The sequence below is a fragment of the Ursus americanus genome, chromosome 1 (assembly GCF_024610735.1).
Source record: "Ursus americanus isolate L20-20 chromosome 1, mUrsAme1.1.p, whole genome shotgun sequence".
Taxonomy (NCBI): Eukaryota; Metazoa; Chordata; class Mammalia; order Carnivora; family Ursidae; genus Ursus; species Ursus americanus.
In genome coordinates, this window is record NC_142127.1 from 96,116,731 (window position 1) to 96,141,073 (window position 24,343).

At 40.1% G+C, this 24,343-nt stretch overlaps 1 protein-coding gene across 8 annotated transcripts in view; it reads left to right on the plus strand.

Moving 5' to 3' along the window:
* Positions 1–24,343, plus strand: part of RHBDD1 (rhomboid domain containing 1) — a 126,385-nt gene that overhangs the window by 17,680 nt on the left and 84,362 nt on the right. For 7 of the 8 annotated variants that reach the window (XR_015725431.1, XR_015725432.1, XR_006775791.2 and 4 more), the window contains exons 2-3: positions 7,672–8,179; positions 9,205–9,337. Coding sequence is in view for 5 of the 8 variants with exons in the window: in XM_045775293.2 (XP_045631249.1) it covers positions 7,747–8,179; positions 9,205–9,337 (566 nt within the window). In the remaining 3 variants the exon portion in view is untranslated. Of the gene's footprint in view, positions 1–318; positions 712–7,671; positions 8,180–9,204; positions 9,338–24,343 lie in introns of those variants that run through there. The other variant, XM_087864046.1, reaches the window with a different exon arrangement.

The following is a 24,343-nucleotide window of genomic DNA, read 5'->3' on the forward strand; positions in this document are numbered from 1 at the left end:
GTAAATAAATGTGTTAGATATTAGCTATTATTGGGGAAGTATGTAAATATTGTAAGACTTAGAATCCTGGGCTGAAATGCTTGAAGTTGGTCAGATGATGAGGGTAAACATTTAATATCCGCCAACACTGGTAGAGTGGCTTATTATGTTTCAGGTATAGTCCTGCGTGGTTGATGAATATTAACTCATCAACAACTCTGTGAGGCAAGTCTTATTTAGTATATATTTTGTAAGTAAGGGAACTTAGGCACAGGCTGACTGAGAATTTGACTAAGATCGTACAGTTCCAACCAGTTGAGTCAGAATTTGAAGGCAGGCCATTAGGCTTCGGAGTCCATTCTGTTAACCATGACACTCCTCACTCTTATGATGTTGTAGAGAATGCCATCATACATGAGAAACAAGATGGATTTGGGGCAGGGTATAGCATGATGAGATTGGATTTTCAGCAAATCTAGTCTGGCATTAAATAAGTGGATCAGGGGAAGAGTGTCCAGTAAGTGTCTGACTTTTGGTGAGGTCTGTCGCCACATAGTATCTGCCCTTATTAATGGTTTCTTACTTATCTGGAACATTTTGTTACTTCTTATGTTGTTTTAGTGGTCTCAAATCCCATCCCCCTCAGAGGTCAAGGATTCTGCCTTCCACATGAATGATATTCATACTCAAGACAGGCTATTATAAGCAACAGTTGGGCAGTGTCTTATTAAGGTAGGACAAATCTTATATTTGTTTTCATTGGGAGAGATGGTAGATGAGGGAAAAGAGGAAGGAGGAGGCCTTGTGTCTTGTGTCAAAACTCTGTCTGGTAGCTTAAAGTCAAAATGATTTAACCGGTTGGCATTTGGGAGATGGTCTAATGGTTATTTTGAGCCAGGTAAGACAATTTCTCTTGTGGTTGTAATGATGAAGCATATAAGGTTGGAGAACAATTGAATAAGCGGAAGTCTCAGAAGCCCTCAAAAGGGAAAAGTGCTTTCAGTTCCCAGCTTCTTCTGAAAGAGACCAAGTTGTAGATATTTCTGTGAATAGGATGTAATTACCGAGAGCATCACAATGTTCATGACTAGATCCCCGTTACTTTCTTAATATAATTTGATTCCTGTTTTCATTTTTTATTCATGAAGTCAATTTTCATTCACTTGAGTGTTTTCATTTCTTTGGATAGCTCTGCCATTAATATGAAATAAGAAAACAGAGTCCTACTCTGATTCTTTGACCTTAATGTTATTGAGGTTCGTGAAGCCACTTAACAGATCTAGATGGCCTGGAGAATTTGTCGTTTATGTGCAACTTGCCATTAAATAATTACGGTACTCTGACAAAGATTCCACCCAGAGCCCCCAGGACTCTCCATTTACAAATCAGCTCGGATGGATGTTGCATTCTGGTAAATTGAACATGGGGTTGTGATGCAAAGCCATACCATTTGCTGTTACACTTAATATTTAAATACTAAGTTTTAAAAGCATAATTTACATGTTACTCATATGACTATGTATTACATTTAACAACCATATATTGCCTATAAACTATGTAAGCTTTTTGAAATGCATTCATATATTTGGAAAGAGGAAACAAATTACTTTGCAAGCATTTAGTTAATTCTTGTTTTTTAGCTAAATGCAAATACATATTACACTGTACCATTTTCTTATTTCAAAAATTTTTTGGAAATGTACATTTTGTAATTGGGTTCTCTCAGAACCTAAGGAAGCTAATACCTTTTAGGAAAAAAAAGTATGCCAGGAAGTTTTATTGGAAGAACAAAGAATTTTATTATTTTGTGCTAGACTAAAATGCTCCTACCTATTGGCCCTATAGTAAGAAGTAAGAAGTCGAGAAAACAATTTCTTGTGTTTGGATTAGAAAAGCCATGAATGATAGGATTCCTGAGGAGTTAGGAAGTGAGAAGAAATGGTTTAGTCCAGTTCATTCCTAGAGAGAGTTCATTCCTAGAGACAAAAAAAAAAAAAAAAAAAAAAAAGAATGCATTGTGTTTTGTGTATATTTTGACCAAGTTAATGAGGTATTTACTATGTGCTAATTTGTTGTCCTGCTCTCGTAAATTAAAAAGCAGAGGATGTTTTTATGTTTAACATAATCTGCGATTTCCATAGCATTTTTGCTTTGTTTGAAGCAATAAAACTTAGTAACCCTCTGTTTCCTCCAAAACGATTTTACAGTATTTATTGTCAAATGAGTGGGCCGAGCTATGCCCGTGCTAGTGAGGGACACTCACATTGACTCTTAACACGTCTCATCCAGGGGAACGTCAGTGCTAAAATCCTGGCAGGTTAACCAGAACAATTTCTTCGTGGTTCCATCTTTCTTTCTGAAGCTTTCTTTTGACCTGAGCTTGTTAAACTGCTCCTTGGAGAGAGAGAGAAAGAGAGGGAGAAAGAGAGAGAGAGGCCATGAGCTTGTCTATATGGTTATGCGTACCTATCAACAGGCATGTTTATATTACATTTTAAGCAATGAAAATTGAGGTGTTTGCTCAATGTCATTAGTCATTAAGGGAGTCTAAGTCACTGCCACTTCACACCCACTCAGGTGGCTAAAACGAAAAAGGTGGATAAAGACAAGTAGTGCTGAGGATGTGGAGACAGTGGAATCCTCTTACACCACTGGAGGGAATACAAAATGGTGCAGAAATTTGGAAAACAGTTCAGCATTTTCTCGAAGAGTTAAACATAGAGTTACCATATGACCCAGCAGTTTCAGTCCTAAGTATATATCTAAGAGAACTGAAAATGTGTGCCTACCAAAAGAATTATACATGAATAGTCCTAGCAGCATTATTCGTTCGAGTCAAGAAGCAGAAACAACCCAAATGTCCATCCACTGGTGAACGGATGAACACTGTTACTATCAGATGCCAAACTGGGGATATAGAACATTTTAACTGAAAATTGAGACATTTACCATCAGAGTCAATGATAATGATGAAATATTTTCTGCTTTGTAGGTAGAATCGAAAATCACTGTAATTAGATTTTTCCCCTTTTTATAAAACTCCTTTCTCTCCCCCTTGAGACACATTGGTTTCCCAAGTTATGAATTCAGTTTCTTTTGTTTGTTCTAGCCACTTAGTTTTTCTTATTACATACCTGTTTAATTTTTAATTTCTCATTAAAAGTAAATATGGCTAATTTTCCTTTCACTATTTCAAGAAGTCTTCCATTTCTCTCTGTCACAACTTTGATATAGTACTATCTAGTGTGTATTACTACATAATTAAAATGCCATTTTTTAATCAAATAGTTCTGGCAAAACAATCTATTAATACATTTTACATGGATCAGAGGTTTATTTCTGTAAAGTTGAGATAAATGTTATAAACGCTTTTCTGGAACTAAAATGTAAATGGAATAGTATGCTTAGTGCTATGGGGAAGGTCGCTACAATTGCAGGAAAAATACTTAGATGATGAACCGATGGTAGTCTTTTCAGTCAGCCTTATTTATTGTATAATGTGGATATATTAAAAAAATACTCATCTTGAGTCTTTGGGCAAAGAACTTATAAGCACTGACTATATGCTAGTCATTGTACTAGGCTCTGGGTAATTAGTGGTAATCAAAACAGACAAGGTCATTCTGCCCTTGGCCATTTCTGCTGCAATCCTGGAACTCCTGGGTTGGGAACATCTTTGGAGGGAACGTGATGACTGGGGAAGAGACTAGAGAGGTGCACAGGGTACTGGTTATAGGAAAGAGTTGGACTTTATTCTAACTGTAATAATAAGCCATCGCAGGCTTACTGCAGGGGAATCCAACTTCAGTTTTACAGGGATTACTCTGGGTGGTGGTGGAAAGTGATTGGTGGGTGTAGGAGGATTAGCAGAGAATCCAGTTAGGGAGTTTGTTATAATCCAGGCAAGGTATGATCGTGGCTTAGATTGGAGTAGGGCTCAAGAGCTAGAAAGAAGTAGATTGACACAAACTGTGGACGAATTAAGGGAGTGTAGTGGATGGGATGTGGGGATTGGAGGGCGATGAGGGTAAAGAAAGGGCGGGTCAAGGAGGTTTCCTGCATCTCTTACTTGAACAGCAGGGACTGGGAGATTCTGTGTCCTGAGATGCTGAACATGGAGGAGGAACAGAATTGGAAGGAATGGGTCCAGCGTTCAGCTTAGGGCAGGTTGAACATGAGGGGAAGGATGTGTTTATGAGCTGGGAGAGTGCAGAGACTAACTAACCTGCTGTTTCTTGGGCTGTGGTAACTGCTCTATGTTCTGGGTACAAGTTAGGGTAAATAAATCACTTCCCAAACCAAACACACTGAACTGGTTTCCAGCTTACATATGAGTTTCTGTAACCGATCGGGCCTCTGTGGTCTCTCTTGCAGCTCAGCAGTCGGAAAATTTTTATATATTTGATGAGCAGGATGAAACAACATTCATTTACAGTCAGTGCTCGCTTATTGTGATTTCTGCTCTTTGGTATTCTTAGAACTGTGCCTGCCGGGCCCATAAGGTCAAGTTACAGATTTGATCTTCACATGGACCACATGGATTTTCTGTTACCTTGTTAGAGGCTGCATTCCTCACTTTTGAAGGCTGACTTGATAGCTTATTTGGAAGGAGAGTGGGCCATAGAGTTGGTATGAAATATGCCCATTTATCTTTGCTACTGAAAACCCCAGACTTTGTTCTACCCACACTGGTACTTTAGTGGCCTTTATTTGTAAACGTGGAGCCCAGAGTATATTCTGCACTTCTCACATTGGCTGTGGTTCTGTCTACCTTCCTATTAAGTACACATTTGTTGCAAATGTGAACCATGTCATTTTGTTCATCCTTTGATTTTCTACAGCCAATATTTTTATCTTTTTCAGCAAATAGAAGTGGGTTATTTAGGGGCTGAGATTGTAAGGGTTTCGTTCTTTACGATACCTCTACCGTCTGGCATGGGGACTGGCATGTGCATGGCACTTGATATTTATTAAATAGATGAGTGATCTAAGGAATGGCTAAGTAGACATTTTGTGAGAAGGAGGGGGGTAATTCGGTTTTTGGAAACGAAGAGATCAGACAGGCTGTATTCTTCCTGCAAGATTATGCCCCTGAAACCTACCGAGAAATCAAGGATACGAAATAGAAATTTGGGGATCCGAATGACAAAATGCATTCTAGAAACCACAAGAGTGAAATTCCATGAATGTGTGCTGAAGAGAGCAAGAATAGAGGCAAAAGGAAAAGCAGAGGAAGGGGAATTGCAAGGAAGGGGAGGTGGTGATGCAGAGTCCCAGGGAGGTAGGGCCTTCACCAGCTGGAGGTAGTGGTAAGAGGAATGCACGTGGAGGGGAACCATTGGATTTGGGCAGAAGTCAAGTAAGTGCCAGACGAGCCTGGGTGCAGTGTGAAATAGTATTGGGGAGGTTCCACTGTCTTTTTGTTTATACTGCTCATCACTAATGATTCCTGGCAGGGGGGAGGGGGGAGGGGATTTTTTTTAAGCAAAGACCTAATTAGTTTTGATTTTGTGCTGTGCATAGCCTGGCGTCATAGGACATGATTTACTGAGATTGAAGGGTTCATTTTATGATTTCTTGTAAGCTGATTGTTCAATGATCAAGGCTGGATTTTTCCATTGCTCCTATTATAGGTATTGAGGTTTGATATTAAAATTATTTAGGGAATGTTGCAAAAAAGTCACAGCAATCGGAGATTTGAAAATCAACTTGAATGTCAATGTGAAAAATATAGACTGTTTCTCTAAAATAACCCAGGGGGTCTTCAGTTGAAATTTTATTAAGTTCTCTAGTTCCTGAGAATGCTACAGAGCTATAATAATAAGCCCATAAGAATAAAAAAAACTTGGATTGTGCTGATAACAGGGATGTACACAAACACACATACACACATTAATGTGTAATTTTTTCTTGGTCATTTCTTAGAATGCTTATGGGAAGAGGATGGGGGCATACATTTGAGCCTTATTAGGATGCTGCCATTTGCAAAGCTTTCTCACATAGGTGAGACTATCTTAGAATATTGAAAAATGTAGCCACTGTAGATTTAGCTTCTACTTCATTCCAGAAATATTACAGTAGTCCTGGGAGTGAGGTATTACCATTTCTAGTTTAAAGGGAAGAAAGTGAAGTTCAGAGAATTTAAATAATTTGCCCTGGGTCTCAGAGCTTCTAGGTAGAACTGCACCCATTTTTGCCCCAAAGCCCACATACGTTCTAGTGTCCTGTCTGAATGAGAATCTTTAGGGGATCAGAGTAAGCCATGTATTTGGTTTGGAGCCCAAGAAGCTCCACAGATAAAGACCACTAGATGAGAACTTTTTCCAGCATTCTGGCCTTATTCTGCCTCTTGACCCATTATCTGCAACTGACATTTTTCTTCTTCCTTCCTGTTACAATGGACAAGGCTGTTCCCTCTAAGGACTTGATTCCTTTTGTGTCTCTTTTGCATTTTTAGTCTGTGTCTCTTTCTTTGCTAGCTTCTTCCCATAAGCATAACCGAGGCCCTCACCAAAGCAGATACCTTCTGTATTGGTTAGTAATTGCTGCGTAACATAACACTCTAAGCCTTGGCAAAGCTACAGTCTGATTTATTTAGCTCACTGTTCTGTGGGTCAGCAGATTAGGCTGGGCTCTGCCAGACTCACTTTTGTGACTGTGGTCAGCTGCTGTTCAGCTACTCAGCTTTGCTTCTGGGGCATGAGTTGGCTAGTGGCCAGGCCATCAGGGTGACAGGAGCTTGTGTCTTTCCTCATCCATCAGGATAGCCCAGGTGTGTCCACCTGGCTGCCTGAGAGGGTTTCAAGAGAGAGCAGAAGCCCGCTGATCATCTCAAGACCCACATTCAGAACTAGTGTCCTTTCGTCTGCATTCTGTCAGCCAAAGCAAGTCACAAGGACAGCCCAGGTTCGGGAGATGGAGAAGTACTGCTGAACTTGGCATCCTTTCTTGTTGTGAACTCCATTTTACTCTGTAGGACTGCAGTGCCAACTAGCACCACCTCAGGCTGATTCTGCTGTCACTACATTCAGAGCATAGCGTGGCAATTGTTAGCTTACTTCTTGGGAGTGGGAAATGAACTCCTTAAACACAGTGACTGTGTTTCAATCTAGGATTTGGCACATATCAAGTGACTTTTGAAAGTAGAAGTTTTTGTGGAGACAGAGCATCCTAGCAGTTGATAACTGGCAGTATGGAGTAGAACGTAGTAAATGCTTGCATTTGAAAACCTACCTGTGGAAGTTTAAAAACTTTGGGGCAGACTCTATTGAATATATCAAAATTGAATATTTCTTTTAAAAAAAATTAAGGGGGTAAAGAATCCTGTTCAGCATTCTGAGTAGAAATCATTATTAAATATTTACACGCTATCTTTGTAGGTTTTTTTTTTCATGAGGTTACAAGTTTACTTGTAAGGCAGACAAGTCTTTTTTTCATGGTGTATTTATCAGAGAAAGCATACCCATCCATTAACTGGTCCATTGGGACTTGGGAGAAAATTTCTGTTTTCGAAGGTAAAATGTGGAAGGACGGCAGCCAGCGTCCTGGTGTTACTCTGGAAGACACTGAAAAAAATGCTTCTGTCAGATGGGAGGTGGGATATATATAATGTGAGCTCATCTTAAAATGGGTGTGCCTTATTGGTGTATTAAGTCTAATTTGATGAATTTTTATGTGCATTTTAAATTTTAGGTTCAGCTGCCTATGTATCTTTCCTGATTCCTAAAACCTGACCACATTTTCCCAGCACTGGGTTGATATCTAACCATGCAGCGGAGATCAAGGGGAATTCACGCCGGACTTATTCTGCTCCTCTCTCAAATCTTCCATGTTGGGATCAGCAATATTCCACCTGTCACCCTAGCAACTTTGGCTCTCAACATCTGGCTCTTCTTGAATCCTCTGAAACCGCTGTTTGAGTCCTGCCTTAGCGTGGAGAAGTGTTACCAGCAAAAAGACTGGCAGCGCTTACTGCTTTCTCCTCTTCACCATGCAGACGACTGGCATTTGTATTTCAATATGGTATCCATGCTATGGAAAGGAATAAATCTGGAAAGAAGACTAGGAAGTAGATGGTTTGCCTACATCATCGTCACATTCTCCGTACTCACTGGAGTGGTGTACCTGTTCTTGGAATTTGCTCTTGCAGAATTTATGGGTGAACCTGGCTTCAGAAGGAACTGTGCTGTAGGTTTCTCAGGTAAGGCAGATGCATTTCGAAGGGAGCATGCGGGAAGACAGTAAGGGAGGTGTGGCTGCTGTCATTTTATGAAGCGAGGGTCCCAATTTGGTGAGGGAACTGAATTCTGAGTGGCTAAGGATCGCAGGGCTTGAATTTTGGAGAGAAGGATGATTGGAGCAGAGGGGGGACATAGATCTTGCTATTGTGTATCATTCACTCTTGGACAGTTTGGACCAGGGTCTGCTCCAAGGTAGTTTTGTAGGAGATGTAGTTCTAGAAATACACACTGGCTCTTTCATGGTGGAAAGACCCACAGGCGTATCTGTGATAAGGAATTCTCAAACGATGAGTATGCCTCTCAATAACCTCATTAAAATACGTGTACCACACCTTACCATGGCACGCTCACTGTGTTTCGGGAGCCATGATAGTCACTCTACCTGTAACGCAGAGGACGGAAATGGCCATCTGGGCCAAAAATGAGGTGTTCTAAGAGTTAGAATGTGAAGGGGAGGAGGGAAATTGTGCTGCAACAGAAGGAAAGCTAACTCTTCCCTCTACTTTCCTTGCCATCCGTCCCCCTTTCCTTTAAGATACATCCTCATGCAGCCAGTTGTGGGAGAAGAAAGGAAACATGCCCTGCCCTCAGCATGTCTTTCCATAGAGGTTCGAAAAATACACATTATTGCTATTTTTTATGGAGTTAAAAATCACATAGCATAAAATGAACAATTCTGATGTGAACAGTTCAGTGGCATTTAGTACCATTTCAGGTATTTTATTCCCATTTTACATGTTGTATATTTTCTAGCATACTGAGAGTCAGTATGAACCTCTGCATTAAGAAATATCAAAAGAACAATTACCTTGAACATTGTCTTTCTACCAAAAGCTGGGTTGGCTTGTAAAGAATAGAGTGTTTCAAAGCAAGAAGTGGGATATAGTCAAATAATCATTTTCACTTTCAGTGAGTTTTCTTTGTAAGTGTGGATTATCTCCACATTTGGATTGTTGATATTTGTATGCTCTTTATTCTCTTCTAGGAGTTTTGTTTGCTTTGAAAGTTCTTAACAACCATTATTGCCCTGGAGGCCTTGCCAACATTTTGGGCTTTCCTGTACCCAACAGATTTGCTTGTTGGGCAGAACTTGTGGCTATTCATTTCATCTCGCCAGGGTAAGTGTTTACTCTCAGAGAATACAAATAAAGAACCTGATGTTCCATGGAGAAAGAATTGCAATAATAATGAGGTAACCAGTTGTTGTTTTTTACAGTGAAGTTTGTTCTTTAAGGACGGCACTGAGCTTACTCGTTTTAATGTCAGACATTCCTGAGTTTGAATCCTGTCAACTACTGAGCCCTGTGATTTTGGTCACCTTGTCTTATCTGAGCTTCAGTTCCCTCATCCTTTAAGTAGGAGTAAGAGAACCTCTGATACAGATCGGAGGATCTGTATTAATGAGACTATCTATTCGGGAATTCTAATAATAGTAATGCAGAGAGGCACATAGAAACCACATAATCATAAAGATAAAAAATCACAAGACACGTTGGTCCAGTGCTTTTAAGCCATCTCAGTTGTGAAGTGTCTTGGTGATAGAACGCTTTAAACAAAGGACTTGACTCACAACCTCAATGTGTTAGTGGATCAATGGTGAACTGTTTAGGGTTGAGAGCAAGCATGGGGCCCCATTCCCTTTGCCTTACCCCCATGTTGCTGTGGTTGCCTTCGAGGTAGCCCCAGGCCTGCAAGGAATACAGTGGGAGAACCACTGATCTAGATGAATCTTTTCCTTTTCAGATGAGGACGAGAAAAGTGAGGAGGGTAAGGTATTTTTCAAAACAGCTTCTGGTAGACACTAGCATAGTAAGGAGGAGGACCTCCTGACTCCTGGTCTGGTGCTCCCGGCTGGGGAGCTATGCTTTCCCACTTCGATTCCTTTCTCTGCTTTTGTTTAGAAAAAGGTGGGTAAGTTGTGCTATTCTCCTACTTCCCACCAGTTTCACTTCTCTTAGTCTGTATAGGCTACTAGAAACACATGGTTTTTTGTTGATTTTTACTGTAGGGACCTAGATACTCTTTGGAGAAGGGGGAAGTTCAAGAAGAATCAGGAAGGAGTAAGGATGGGTTTTTTGTTTGTTTGTTTTTTTGGGGGGGGGGGTTGGCCACTTTTCAGACAGCAGTTTTATTTTGCTTTTGGTTCGTGTGGCTGTGTTGGGTGTTGTACTTTATTTCAGAATTTTCTCTGTGCTGTGCCTCAGCCCAGTAACCTCCGGAGAGAGTCCCTTCTCTAATGCTAATTTCCCATCATGGGCAGCCATTGGCAGCTGGTCTGCAAAAGACAGTGATGTGACCACTGAGCACCACTCATTTGCAACTGTATTGTTACCTTGTGACAGTTCCACGAAAAAGCCTAACAAAATCTTCAAAGTTTTCTTTGAAAAAGCGTCCAGTAATGTCTGTCTCTTGTCTGAACGGGCCTCTCTATACCTTGTCACTCACGGCTCCCTGACTTGCTTGATGTGACTTGGTTCTCTGTGTAGAAGAGAGACTCTTGTTTGTCACCGCAACACCCAACATTCATATTGAAATCACTCCCTCTGCTACTTGAACTTTTATTCCACGAGGAGTCCGTGTGAATAGCCATGCCTTTAATATTCTCATGCAGCCATTTCTGAAGACTCTCAATCATCATGCACTTTATTTATTTATTTTTTTAGGGTTTCTCCCCCCCGCCCTTTCCGTGGAAAAGGCATGGTTGCATTTTTATGTAATATGCTTATTCTGTGTGGAGGGACCCAATATCCTGAGCCTGGGAATTACATGAAATTTCCTATCTTTGAAGTTTGAAAGAATAAATCTTTTTGGTGTTTTATGATTTGACTACTTGGAATGATAAACTCCTGATACCCAAGCATCTGCTTCTGCCTGTGTCTAAATAAAGACCAAACTAACCACTGGTCCAAGAAACTAAGAAGGGAGTGCTTCTTTGAGATGGATCTTGGAAGAATGGAAGAAACCAGAGCTCTCTTTGCTCTGCATTGTTATTTTCCTGGTGGTTGTCAATTAGAATTTGCACTGGGAAAACACTGTAAATCTTTAGAACAAAGCCCGCTTTACTGTCAGACTTAATGAGCTGCCCTCTGGGGAGAAAAAAAAACCTGCCAAGCAAACATTTGGTGGACCTCTGTGTTTTATGAAAGCCACAGAATTAGTAATTTCCCCCAGTTACAGCGTCTTATGGAGGGAAGCCACTCCAAACAGCCAGCCATCAGGCTCTGCGAGGGGTTGGACTTGACCGGCAGAGTGAAGTAATCACACTCATTTGCTGGTGCTTTTGCTTTTCACAGTACTTGTTTGTACCTTGTTTTCAGTGATGGCTGTGCCTCACGTGGTCCTTTCATTCCCTGGCATGTCTTGGGACCCTGCTCGGTGACTGTGTGTGAAGGGCCCCTGCTCCTGAGGCGGCAGAGCGGGGAAGGGTGCAGGCCCCTTCAGGAGGCTGCCTCCTTGGAGACTGGGCTCTCGCTCTTCCCACCCCCTGCCCCTTCTGTTGATGGAAGAAAGGGGCTCTGATGCCAAGTGTTACTTCTAACATCTGCAGTTTCTCCTATGAACCCAAGGCTATTTAGTCCCAAACTGAAGCTCAGAAAAATGAACATTGCCCACTGTGAGACAGCCCCTCGGTGACCATGCTAGAGGACAGTGGTCATGTGTGAAAGATCTGGGCCGACATGCCAACCTTAGGGAACTCCTGCAGCCTCTCTGAGCCTCACGTTCCTCCTCTGTCCATTGGGAATATTACTTGCTTTCTCTGTTTCCTAAGTGAGTTTTAAGGAGTCCAAGAGGTAGTTTATATGAGGGTGTTTATAAATTGTAAAGTACTTCACTCATCATTTTTATTATGAGATCAATCACTGGAAGTGTGTTGTGTCCCTGAAATGAATCGTACTTCTTTTTCTTCCTAAAATCAATAAAATAAGTCAAACAAAATTTTGTTTGCTTCAATTCTGTCTCTTCCCGGCCCCTTGTTCCTGCTTGACTTTTCCACCCAGAATGGCAGTTAGCAGTCTAAAAATTCCCACGGGCTACTCATAAACACAAATTAAGCAGACCAGGACTGCATTTGGACCCTAGGAGATTCTTTCGTATAATATGGCAGTTCTGAAAACATGAGCCCCTAGGCTTTGGTACTGCTTCACTGCTAATGTTTGATGAGAGGAATTACTCTGACTCTGTGAAAAACTTCTTGGTTAGATTGACCAAGTGAGAGAAAAATAGATTTAATACATTTTTTACTCATTCCAGTTTTTTAATTGTAAAAATTTTCAAACGTAAAGAGAAGTTGCTGAACCATTTGAAATTAAGTTGCAAACATCAGGGTAACTTCACCCCTAAAAACTTCCAGTGTGTATCTCCTAAAAATCTGTTGCTTTATATAAACGCAGTATTGTTGTCATATTGAAGAAAATTAACAGGAGTTCCCCAGTGTTGTCTAGTAATTAGTTTATATTCAAAATTCTCCATTTTTCAAATGTGCTTTGTAACTGTTGTGCTTTTTGGGGGGATTTGATTGTATTTCTTTGTTCCCTTTTACTCTAAGGCAGTCCTTCTACCTTTTTATTTTCCTATGACATTGTGAAATAACTCATGGAAAAGTTGTGAACTTTTTTTGTTTTGTAGAATGTTCCAACTTCTGGATTTCTTATTTACTTGTAGGATTACTTAACTCCTTCCTTTAGCCTCTGCATTTCTGTAAACTGGAAGTTAGGTACAAGTTTTCTTACATTCAGATTAAACTGGGTTGTTGGCAAGAATACTTCATAGGGGTGATGCCATCAGGCTATACAGTACTGTAGTGCATCATGACAGGAAGGACATAATGCCTGATTGTCCCTCTATTAGGAATTCTAAGTTTGATCAATTAGGATAGTCTCCATTGTAAGGATACATCTATCCCTTTGCACTTGGAAAGTAATCTGTGGGGTGGTAATTGGACATCATGCAGATAGCTTGTTAATAACCTTCTACCTACGGTTCCGTATATACTAGTGATAGCCCTCGTCTGCATTGGTTATTTCTGGGGGGCTGTGAAGAATGATTTTCTGATCCTGTCATTCTTTCTACATATATTAGGTGGGGTTAATCCAGGGTTAGAGGTTAAGACCCATAGGCAAGGGACAACAAGGAAGACAACTGTTCTGTCAAGGGAAGATCTGAGTTTGGTAGGCTTGAAGCCATCCAGTTTTGTAGGTTCTTTTTAAGAAAAAAAAAATACAAAATTGGAAACAAAAGTAACAATTTTAAATGATAATACAAAGCATAACAATCTGCAACTTTTAAAGAGCTAACAAATACTATAAACATTACAAAATCCATAAAAGTACTATAATATTCTATAAATTCCCTGGCATGCCTTTATAATATTTTCCCCCCAGCTTTGGCTGACTGCTTTTGATCTCTTCTTCATCTGACAGGAATTTGGCAATAGCATTTCTGTAGAGAGAGTAGCATGCTGTATCAAAATTAATTTCTTATTGAAAGTTTAGGAGAGCTGCTTTTATGGCTTATGTAAATTTTTAGCATTGTTTTCTGATTTGGAAAAAAATCTCCATCAAAGTGTTTTTACATACAAGCTGTAAAATTTCAGGGCTTTTCAAGATTACTTGTGCAGTGACCAGTATCTAGTATATTTCGAATGATTTGAGTGTTGTCACTGGTCTTTAGTGGCACGGTAGGAGATTCACATTTTCTTCACTGATACTAATACTTTGAGCCAAATCAACAAGAAATTTAAATATTAATGCTCTTCGTTAATTGGATTACCAGAACTCTAAGAGCCTATTTATTCCTTCTGTTTACAGCTTTTGATATGACTTGAAAATATTTTTGAGAGCTACAAACACAGGAATTCCGATAAAGTTGATTTTTTTTTTTTAAAGATTTTATTTATTTATTTAGCAGAGTGAGAGACAGCCAGCGAGAGAGGGAACACAAGCAGGGGGAGTGGGAGAGGAAGAAGCAGGCTCATAGCAGAGGAGCCTGATGTGGGGCTCGATCCCACAACGCTGGGATCACGCCCTGAGCTGAAGGCAGACGCTTAACGACTGCGCCACCCAGGCGCCCCCGGATAAAGTTGATTTTTGCATGATTCTCAAAAAAGAAACAGAAAATGGGTGGCACGTTTATGATTGTATTCACTGTGTTACCAAGTAGATTCCTGGCAGAAGAGAGCTTCTGTTTCATGGCTGTTTTTACTGTGTATTAGTGGAAACTGAATTCCCCCATTTAAAGTTCTATATGTTTGTTGATGGGGAGAATTTTCCAGACACGGGGATCTGACCCTGGCACGATGACTATGTTGCCAGTGCTCACTGCCCCAGGACACTTGAGAGTGCCATAGGACTTCTGCCCCGCTGCCTCCTGTTACAACTCAGGTTAAAGATGCAGAGTGCGCATTAAGAGGATTTCCTGAAGCCATTACTCTGCACCAAAATGATCGTGAACCTGTAAATGAAGCCCACTGAATCCAAACTAAGCTTCCCTTTAGCTGAATCCACAAAACGTCTGTGGCTACACCAGTGCCAGCTGACGTGGGAAGAAGTGTGATAGAGCGGAAGTTGGAATACACAGGGATAGCAATTTTAACCAATGTGGTTAAGATATCCCACTTTTACAAATTTTACAAAAACATATGACCCTATGAACACATCGCTAGGACCTCTCTCATGCTCTGAAGGATCCCTGGCAAGTGAGAGGCCTGTTGCTCTGAGAGCTGCTTGGCAAATTCTCTTGCGGGTTCCATTGAAAGGGTTGTCCCAGTGATTCCTATGGGGAAGGGAAGGGAACTGGAGAGGCCTATACATGGTGGGCAAATGGAGGGATTAAGACATAGGAGGTTTTGTCAAGTTTGGAAATGGAGAGAACTTTGAGAATAGGAATTGGTAGTCAGAAGACAGGATGTTGGAGTTTTTACTGGTGAGTATGTCTGTGTAGGTGTGGAACTGGAGGAATGGTGGCTCATTGGAGGGAGTAATCTTGAGCAATTTTGAATTAAATCTTGCGTGAAAACAGAAGGTTTGCTTCTCTTGTGCCTTTGCTGTTGGGGTTCTTGTTAAATATTGACCTGAATCAATACTCTCCGTCACTACCTCCTCCCCACCCACAGTTTTGCAATTTGGTGAAAGAAACACATACCAACAACTAACTGAAACAAAGCAGAAGGCAGAAATTTTAGTTCAATAAAAGTAGAGGACCAAAAAAGGAGGATAATTAACTCCGATTTGAGAAATTAGGAGGCTTTGCAGAGGGGACGGTATGTGCATTGAGTCTTGGGAGATAATAGGTAGACTACTCTTTGCAGTGGGAATAGAAAGAACAAAAACCAGGAAGCATGGAGACAGCAAAGAATCTGCCCCCAAACACTGGGGGATAAGGCTAGCAGTGTTCCCCCACATGCATCCTTTCAAACCCTAGTTCTGAGATGTCCCCGCTACAAGGTTCTCTGGTCAGTAAACACAGCACGTGTGTAATTCTGTGTTCCAATCCAGTGGTTATGCAACACATGAACACCTGAAAGGCTCAGGAAATTACTTCAGAAAGAAAGAAATCAGGGAAACCGATTAGCTTCCCCAGTTTATTTGATGATGGCACCGTTTCGTTTAGCGCTCGCATGTAGCAGTCTCTACAAGTTCTGAAGAACACAGAACAAGTGTTCTTCAAGGTACGCTTGATGAACACCTGGCCCCGGAGTCAGGATGAGGCCACTTCATAGAGGGCCTTGGTTGCTGAATTGGATGGCACGTTAATGAATTCCAACCTTGCTTGCAGGGAGATGGCTTTGGTTTCTGAGGAGGTACAGCCATGAACTGACCTTGGGAAAGAAGGTCTGGAATTGTCTTTAGATTCGGTGGTAGGAGTCTACTTAAATGTTGCCCTAGACCAGAGAAGAAACTGGAGACCGGAGCTAGTGCAGGGGCTAAGAGAAAAGAACAGGAGGGAACACTGCGGGGAGGTTGCCGAGGCCAATTCAGTGGTCCCTGGGGCATAATAATAATGACTTTCCTGTATGGGGGACTTCCTACCTGCCAGGTGCCATCGTAAGCTCCGTATCTATTATCTCTTGTCTTCCTTACACCTACTTTGCGAGGGAGGAGTCATTACTTCTCTTAGGAGATGAGAAAACTGAGGCATGAACATTTTTAAATACCTTATTAAAGTTAGTCAAATACCAGCTAGTACATGGGATAGTCAATGAAGTTAAGCTTCAGCAATCAGGTCTGGGAATTCAGCCTCTAAACCAGTGGTTCTTAAACTTTTTGGTCACTAGACCAACTTAGAGTCTTAAAAATTATTGATAACCCCAAAGGGTTTTTGTTTATGTGGATTATATCTATCAATCTTGATCATACTGGAAACTAAAATGGAGAATCTTTTTAAAAAATTAATATTCATAATCTTTAAAATCATAGCCTCATTTACTAATAATTCATTTAAAATAATAATAATAAGCCTAACCCAATATGTGTCCACATAAATAGTATTTTTTATGGAAAATAAGTGTATTTTCTACACTAGAAAAGGGGAAATGAATGACAGTAAAAATTTTTGCAAAACTTACTGATGATTAGCTTAATAGAAAAAAAATCTGACTCCTCTCTTTGCTTCCCCAGTTAATCTGTTGAGCTGTTTCATTTTGGTGAGAGACAGTTTGGCCTCACACAGATGTATGCTTGGAAAGATTAAGAGGGAGCATTTGAATAGCCTTTTTTTTAAATGATTTTATTTCTTTGAGAGATAGAGAGAGGGAGAACACAGGGGGAGAGTGAGAGGGAGAAGCAGACTCCCTACTGAGCAAGGAGCCCAAGGTGGGCCTGGATCCCAGGACCCCAAGATCATGACCTGAGCCAAAGGCAGACACTTAAACTGACTGAGCCACCCAGGTGCCCCTGCATAGCTTTTTCAGATAATTGTGGACAGCCTTCTTTGTACTGTACCAGAACTTGGCAAGTGGTACTTTCTTAAAGGTCCATGGAACACACTTTGACAACTGCTGTAAGGTCTCATGCTACCTCTGTAGTCATGTGAAGGTTTTGTAACTTGTAGGAAAGGAAAAATGGTGACTTAGAACCTGGACAAGTAGAATCTTTTCCAGGGGTGCTTCCTATAGTCAGGGATGGGAGAGTGCAAACACACGAAGGGGTGTGTGCAAATATACATAACCACTGAAACTGCTCAGTATCAGCTGTCAACGTGAGCTGTTAACTGTTTGTCCGAAGGAGAATGGCTGCTTGTCCCTCTTATTCCCAAGGCTGGCTATAACATCTGCCTGTGTTCCACACAGGACAGAATCCCTTAGACTGCATGGAACTCCCATGCTACGTTGAGTTCTCTTCTTCCACCTGCTTCCATTTTTGGTAAGTTGCTTCTGACATATTTGTCTCAAACACAACACATGGGTTTTTTTTTTCCCCTGGTAGTACTGAGATAGGGAACACGAAGGAAGAGGACGCTGGTCAGCTTGGCTGCATTGCATTCAAAGTGCCAGTTGATGCCCATGTGGATCTGTCTACGTAGTAGACTGTTGGCTCGCTGGCTGGGAATTAGGAGTGAGGTTGGGGAAGATGTTTAGAACACTATGACACCATCTCCTGTACCATGTTCTTCTAGAACTTGGCCACTCCACTGTCATGAAGTGGGGTCCAGTTCACCTCCCCCTGTATTGGATGGATTTGTGACCCACTGTAATCAGTACATGGCTGCAAAAGGGCCTCATTACTTCTGAGGCAACGTGTTTCTTGCCTGGTGAGCTGAAGTGCTTGGCCCTGGGGTCCATGTAGGAAGTCCAGCTCCCCGATTCCATCATGAGGAAGTGGTGTGTGCCATGGGAGCAGATGGCCTTTAGAGGCAGCCGTGAGTCAACCTCGCCTCGATGTTATGGAGCAGAGACTGTCCACCCCTCCATGCTTTTTCTGAATTCCTGAATGTGAGTCAAAGCAAATGCTTGTTTGATGCCACTGCATTTGGGCAGATGTGCTCTGCAGAAGCTGTCATGGCAACAATGAGTTGAATGAAAAGGGGGAAAGTAGAATGAAGAGCAGTGAGTACAAAGGATGGGTTTTGGGGAGTGGCAGAGATTGGGGGGAAGCAAAGGACAGAGGCGTGGGGCAAATTCACACCCGATGCCATGCTGCCCTGAGTCATAGCAGCCTCATCCAGCAGTACCAGGGCTTTAAAGCAGTGGTTTTCAACTGTGGGTTCTAACCTTTTAAGAGAACCTGAAATCAGTTTAGTTGGTCACAGCTGGTATTCAGAAAGAAAAGAAGGAAGTGGGGGATGAGGGGAGGAATAGAGACATTAGTGTTGAATACAGTGAGGCTAAGTATTATCTCAAGGAACTTTAGCTCTATGTGTTTGTGAGCTGGGTCAAATCTAAAGTGTATTTTTATTGTGGACACTATACAGATTTCGAGAGGTACTGCTTTAAAGCAGCTACTAGTTGCTTAAACTAGAGCGAAATATACATGTTTAGGAAGCGGTGTCCTCAGTGGTAATAAACTGCCAGGACGTTGGTGGCAAGGAGAAGAACAGGCTGTGATCACAGATTTCTACTAATTTATTGTCTTTCATTAGAACGAGTATTATTTGTTCACGAGGCTTGGTAAAGGCTGTGCCAGCTCTCAGGATAGCTCTCTGTATGTGGAAATATGTGCTAACAGATTTAGAGTTCACCTCAACCAAACATGTTAGTAACAGTTGTTGAGTCATAAACAACGTTATTAATAAAATCCTTTGAAAATCAAAGAAGGGGTTATTTAGAGCAAAGCAGAAAATGAAGTATAAGAGTTAACACTTCTTCCCAAATGAAAGCGTAACATTCCTTTCTACACTGTTTAAATGTGGAAGTATTTCCAAGAGCTTAGTAGAAAATAAAACCCAAATGGCTATAGGGTCAAAATATACATTGGGGGTCTGTGTAAACAAGCAAGTGAGAAATAAGTAATTCCAGTGATACCTAAATTAATCGTGCTGGGGAGAGAAAGCACCCTCAAAAATGGCCTGATGAGCCCAAGAAGGAACTATGGTCCCTTCAGGGCTGGAGCGGTGTTTTGGCAGCTCATTGAGAAGAGAGAGGGATTCATGTTTTTCAAGGGTGGGTTAGGTTGTTTTTCAAGAACTTATGCCAATTTCTTATATCATTTTTGTCTGCAATTGACCTGTATTTCGTATCATTATTTAAAACGTAAAACTTTTTTAGTAGGTGTACTATAATGTTGCCAAGTTGTTTCGTGTGTATTGCGTTTATGTAGGCACGTGTATGTGTGTGCATATACACATCTGTTTATTCATTGTCCAGGATGAGCATTTTCTGAAGCACTGTGTTCTGTTTATAATACATACTCACATCTTTTGTTTTTATCTGCTGGGCTGTTGCATTTTTCTAATAAGCTTGGATGACAGATGTTTATAGCATTGATACTCACCTTCTGTTTTATTTCATGGAAACATGTTTTCACAAGCCTATTAAGGAGAGAAGTTTGAATCAACATTCTAGCGCTGTCTCGAGCAGATTTTGTGAAGTAGGGGGAATTTTTCTTCTGCATTCTTTGGATGTCCATTTATACACTTCCTCCCTCCCCTCCTTACAGACTCCCATAACGGAAAGTTATATGAATCATATAAAAGAGTTAGTTAATTTGTCTGTCTCCCAGGAGGGCTTATATTTGAACAGAACTCAAGGTGAGAGCAATGCTTAACCAAAGCAACGATTCCCCGGAGTTAGATTTTACAAGAAGAGAATGAGAAATTTTGAGGCAGGGAACTTTCCCTGCCACTAGAATTGGAACTCCTTGAGGGAAAGGAGGTGCATAAATCATCTCTGCAGCTCTGGAGTCTAAGCCTGTGTGGACAGTGGGAAGACCCAGCCCTGCCCTGGACCAGCTGGACAGAGTGAACTTTGAGCCGCATAGGAGGCGTGGGAAAACAGAAAAGACAGTTTCATCTAAATACTGAGTTTTCTTTAGTTATTCTTTTCTAAGAGATCTGTTTAACAATTTCTTTTAAAAATTGGTTAAATTACATAAATAATTGAACTGAAAAAAAAAAAGCAGCAGCTAAATGGAAGTGTAACCTAATTTCTCAGTTGCTAATCTTCCAATTATCTGCATATTCATTGTAGAAAAGTTGAAAATACGTCAACATATGAAGAAAACAGATTGCCCACGGTCCCCCACCCCAAGAAAACTACTCTTAGCATTCATTCTATCACACACCCCTGTCCTCATACACAATTATATTTCCCACTTCTTCCTGTAACTTGTAAGCACAGTTTCTTCAGAAGCCTCAGTTTTAATGGCTGTGTCAGGATTCCTGTTGTGGTTCCTTGAATTTATTTTCTCATTCACTAATTTTACATACTAATTTTACTATCTAATCATTCAAATTACAAGTGAGGATGTCTGTCAATGCATTATTTGCAAGTCTTAGCTCCCAGGCCTAAATATGTCCTTGGAATCTACTCCTAGAAATAGAATCAATGAGCTCAGGCTTTGAATTATTTTCATGGCTTTTTATACATATTACCAACTTGCTTTCTGTTAAGTTTGCTCTGGTTGATAGACCACTGACAGCATCTGAAGGGGCCGACTTCCTGGCCAGCCTGAATATTGTCTTCAATTTTTTTTTAATTTGTTATATAACAAAAATTATTCCATTGCTGTTATTTACAACAGGTTTTTTTTTTTTTATTAGTGAACTAGGACAACTTGTCATTTCCTTTTCAGTAAGTTATGTTTCATTGCATGTGATTTGTCTGTGTCCCTTATTGTTTTCAAGAAGCTATGTGATATTAAATACCATTCAGTTCTTATTAGATTATATACTAAGAGACCTTAAGTACCCACTACAATCTTATGTTCTATAAATAATAACAGAGACAGTAGTTGGTTTTTTTTTAAAGATTATTTATTCGTTTTGAGAGCATGAGTTGGGGGGAGAGAGAATCTCAAGCAGACTCCATGCTGAGCTCAGAGCCTGACTCAGGGCTCAATTGCAGGACCCTGAGACCATGACCTGAGCCGAAACCAAGAATTGGATGCTTACTCGACTGAGCCACCCAGGCGCCCCCGTAGACAGTGTTTATGGGGAATTTCTTTCTTGCTGATATTAATGGATGAAGATATTTTCTAAACTGTAGCTAAGAACAGGAAGTTTTTTACAACAAAACTAAATGATATGATGGACTATTTTGGGGGAAGACTGAAGACAGGTTTTATTTACTTATGTATTTTAAATTTATTTTTTAGAATGTCTTTAGATTTGCAGAAAAATTGTGAAGCTCTACAGAAAGTTCCCATATAATCCCATTTTCACCTAAGTTTGACATCTTAACGTTAGTATAGTACATTTCTTAAAATTAACGAGCTAGTATTGATACATTATTAACTAAAGTTCATACTTTATTCATACTTTCCTGAGGTCCTTTTTGCATTCCACATCTCATCTGGGATGCCATATAACATTTACTCTTCATATCTGCTTAGATCCCTGTGTCATGTGAGCTCTCATGACAAAATACTATAGACGATGGCTTAAACAACAGAAATTTATATTCTTACAGTTCTAGAGGCTAGACCCCCAAGATCAAGATGCTAGCATGGCCAGTTTCTGGGGAAGAATCTCTTCCTGGCCTGTGGATGGCTACCTTCTCACTGTGTCCTCACATGGTAGGGAGAGAGAACAAGTGAGGGACGTAAGTGTAATCTTTGGTGTCTTGTCTTCTAAGGGCACTAATGCCAGCATAAGGGCCCTACCCTCAGGACCTCATCCAAACTAACTACTTCTGAAAGGCTGCATGTCCAAATACTATCATGTGGAGAGATAGTGCTTCCACATATGAATTTGGGTGAGGACAAAATTCAGTCCATAATAGATCTCTTGGTGATGAGGTTTTTTTTTTTTTAATTTTTAATGGAGAGTTATAAAATATTATTCCTAGATGTCTGTGTGTATAAACATTAACTTCCTCTCATTTGCCCTCATGTGATTCAGAAGCAGTGTTCAGCTAGCAGTGGCTGATTTCTAAGCAAGTTTTAATTTAGGTGTATGAACCCATATTGTTTTCTGTAATTGGACAGTCGTGCTCTGGTTCCATTTTAAAATGTATACGTCATCACAGAGGGGAGTATGAGAAATTTCCACCCCAACCAGAGCTCACCAGCAGAGAAGTTGCCTGCTGTCTGTAAATTAGTCAGACCTTGTTTGGGGCCCGCTTTACCCAGTTGGCTAGCTCAGAATAACAGAGAAGAGCAGTAGGTAGAAATAAGGAAGCAGCTGGTTTTCCAGTTGAACATAGAGTTGTCTGGAATAAGCCTCCCTACCCAGGTTGAAACTAATTGGCCATCATGCTGTGATGTAATTGTGGGTGTGCGGATGGTGGCACCTACCTAATCTGTACTTAACTAACTAGGCTTGTTAATGATCAATTCTGGGGACTTGGTGACAGGTGCAAGACATGGGTTCACGGTGTTGGATGTCCCAGGTAATGATGACTGGGGATTATTTTAAAAAGGTATTATTTTTAAAAATGGAGAAGTTATATATTCTGTGCTCAAAGGTGATATCAATAGGTTCATCTTATTAAATTGAGGAGCTCTGTGCAATGTGTCTTATCGAAAAGGGGGGTTTTTTAATCTCACAATTACCAAACGTAGCAATTATTTTGACTTGATTTTCATTTTACTAGTATTTTTTCATTAAAAAAATAATGAACTCTGTGAAGCACATCTATTTCCCTTTGGAGCATTTAGAATGCACTTTGGCCTGTTTGGAATTTTTTCCAGGAGTCACTATTGGAGATAAATGTTATACAATTAAGTATTCGCTCTCAACTAATAAGCTGATAAATCACATCTCTAGAGATTTCTGATGTATTTACTGAATTCTTCCCGTTTCCGTGTAGGAAGGAATGTTTTTAAATAGAAAGTTCTTTACATTTGTTAATTTCCTCCTTCCTCTTCTGCAGTCTTAAGTGATTTTTAGTTAAAAGTCATGGGAGTTAAATAGGCAAGAGGACTGTTTTCCATTTACATTCAGGTTTGGTTCAAATTATGCAAAATGAAGACAGTGGGTGCTATGAATTGAAATCATTAGTGCATCAATTATTCTGTGATAACCAGCTGAGAACAGACTGCAGTCTCCTTCCGTTTTAAAGTTGGCTTCTCATTAGCTTACGTGAGAGATAAAATAATTTGATTCTAATTTATCTCTCTTTAAATGGACATTGTTCCCCTCTGAATACAAGAGGAGAGCATTTTAATTTTGTAGTCATTTATAACACACAGGTCAAATAAACAAGTTTTATTTCTAGCAATATATGTCTCCTCTGTTATTTATATCAGCATAGTTCCTTGATTCTAAGACACACTTTTTTTTTCCTACATCTTTTTAGAACCAAATAGGCCATAAACATAATAAAGATACCATCAAAAATCAGTAGGGAAAATAGAGTTATTTAGCAAATGGTACTTGAAGAATTAACTACTTAGAAGAAACTAAAGTTAGAGTTTTACCTCACTCTATTTCAAAACATATTTCTTATAGATTATGTTTAGAATATTTTAAAAACATGTAAAAAATGTCTAAGAATATGGGAAGGAAGTTTTTTATTTTTTGAGTTGGGAGGAAATTTCTAAGCATGGAAGTAATGAACATAACCTCAAATGAAGGCAAAGCAACACATTTTTTCCCAGATCCTAACAGGTTATGTGGCAAAATAAAAAGCAAAAAAGGTATCGATTAGGAAAAAAGAGGATCACTTTTTTGTGATGAGTAATACTACAAGAAGAATATAGGCAAACTGAAAAAGTTCATCAGACAGTTGACCAAAAAAAAAAAAAAATCAATGGCTAATAATTGTATACCATGAACATTGTTAACCAAATAAAGGCAAATTAAAATAATAAGCTATTTTATTCATTAATGAGTTTAAAAACGTATCACTGTTGTTGAAGATTTGGTGAAATGGGAGTATATATAAACTAATGGGATTCTATATTGGTACAAACTTTCTGAAAAGTAATCTGATGATCTGTAGCAAGAGCTGTAAAAAGTTCATACCTTTTAATTCTGTAACTGTCCGTCTAGGAACCTGCCCAAATTATAAATAACCAGAAATACAGAAA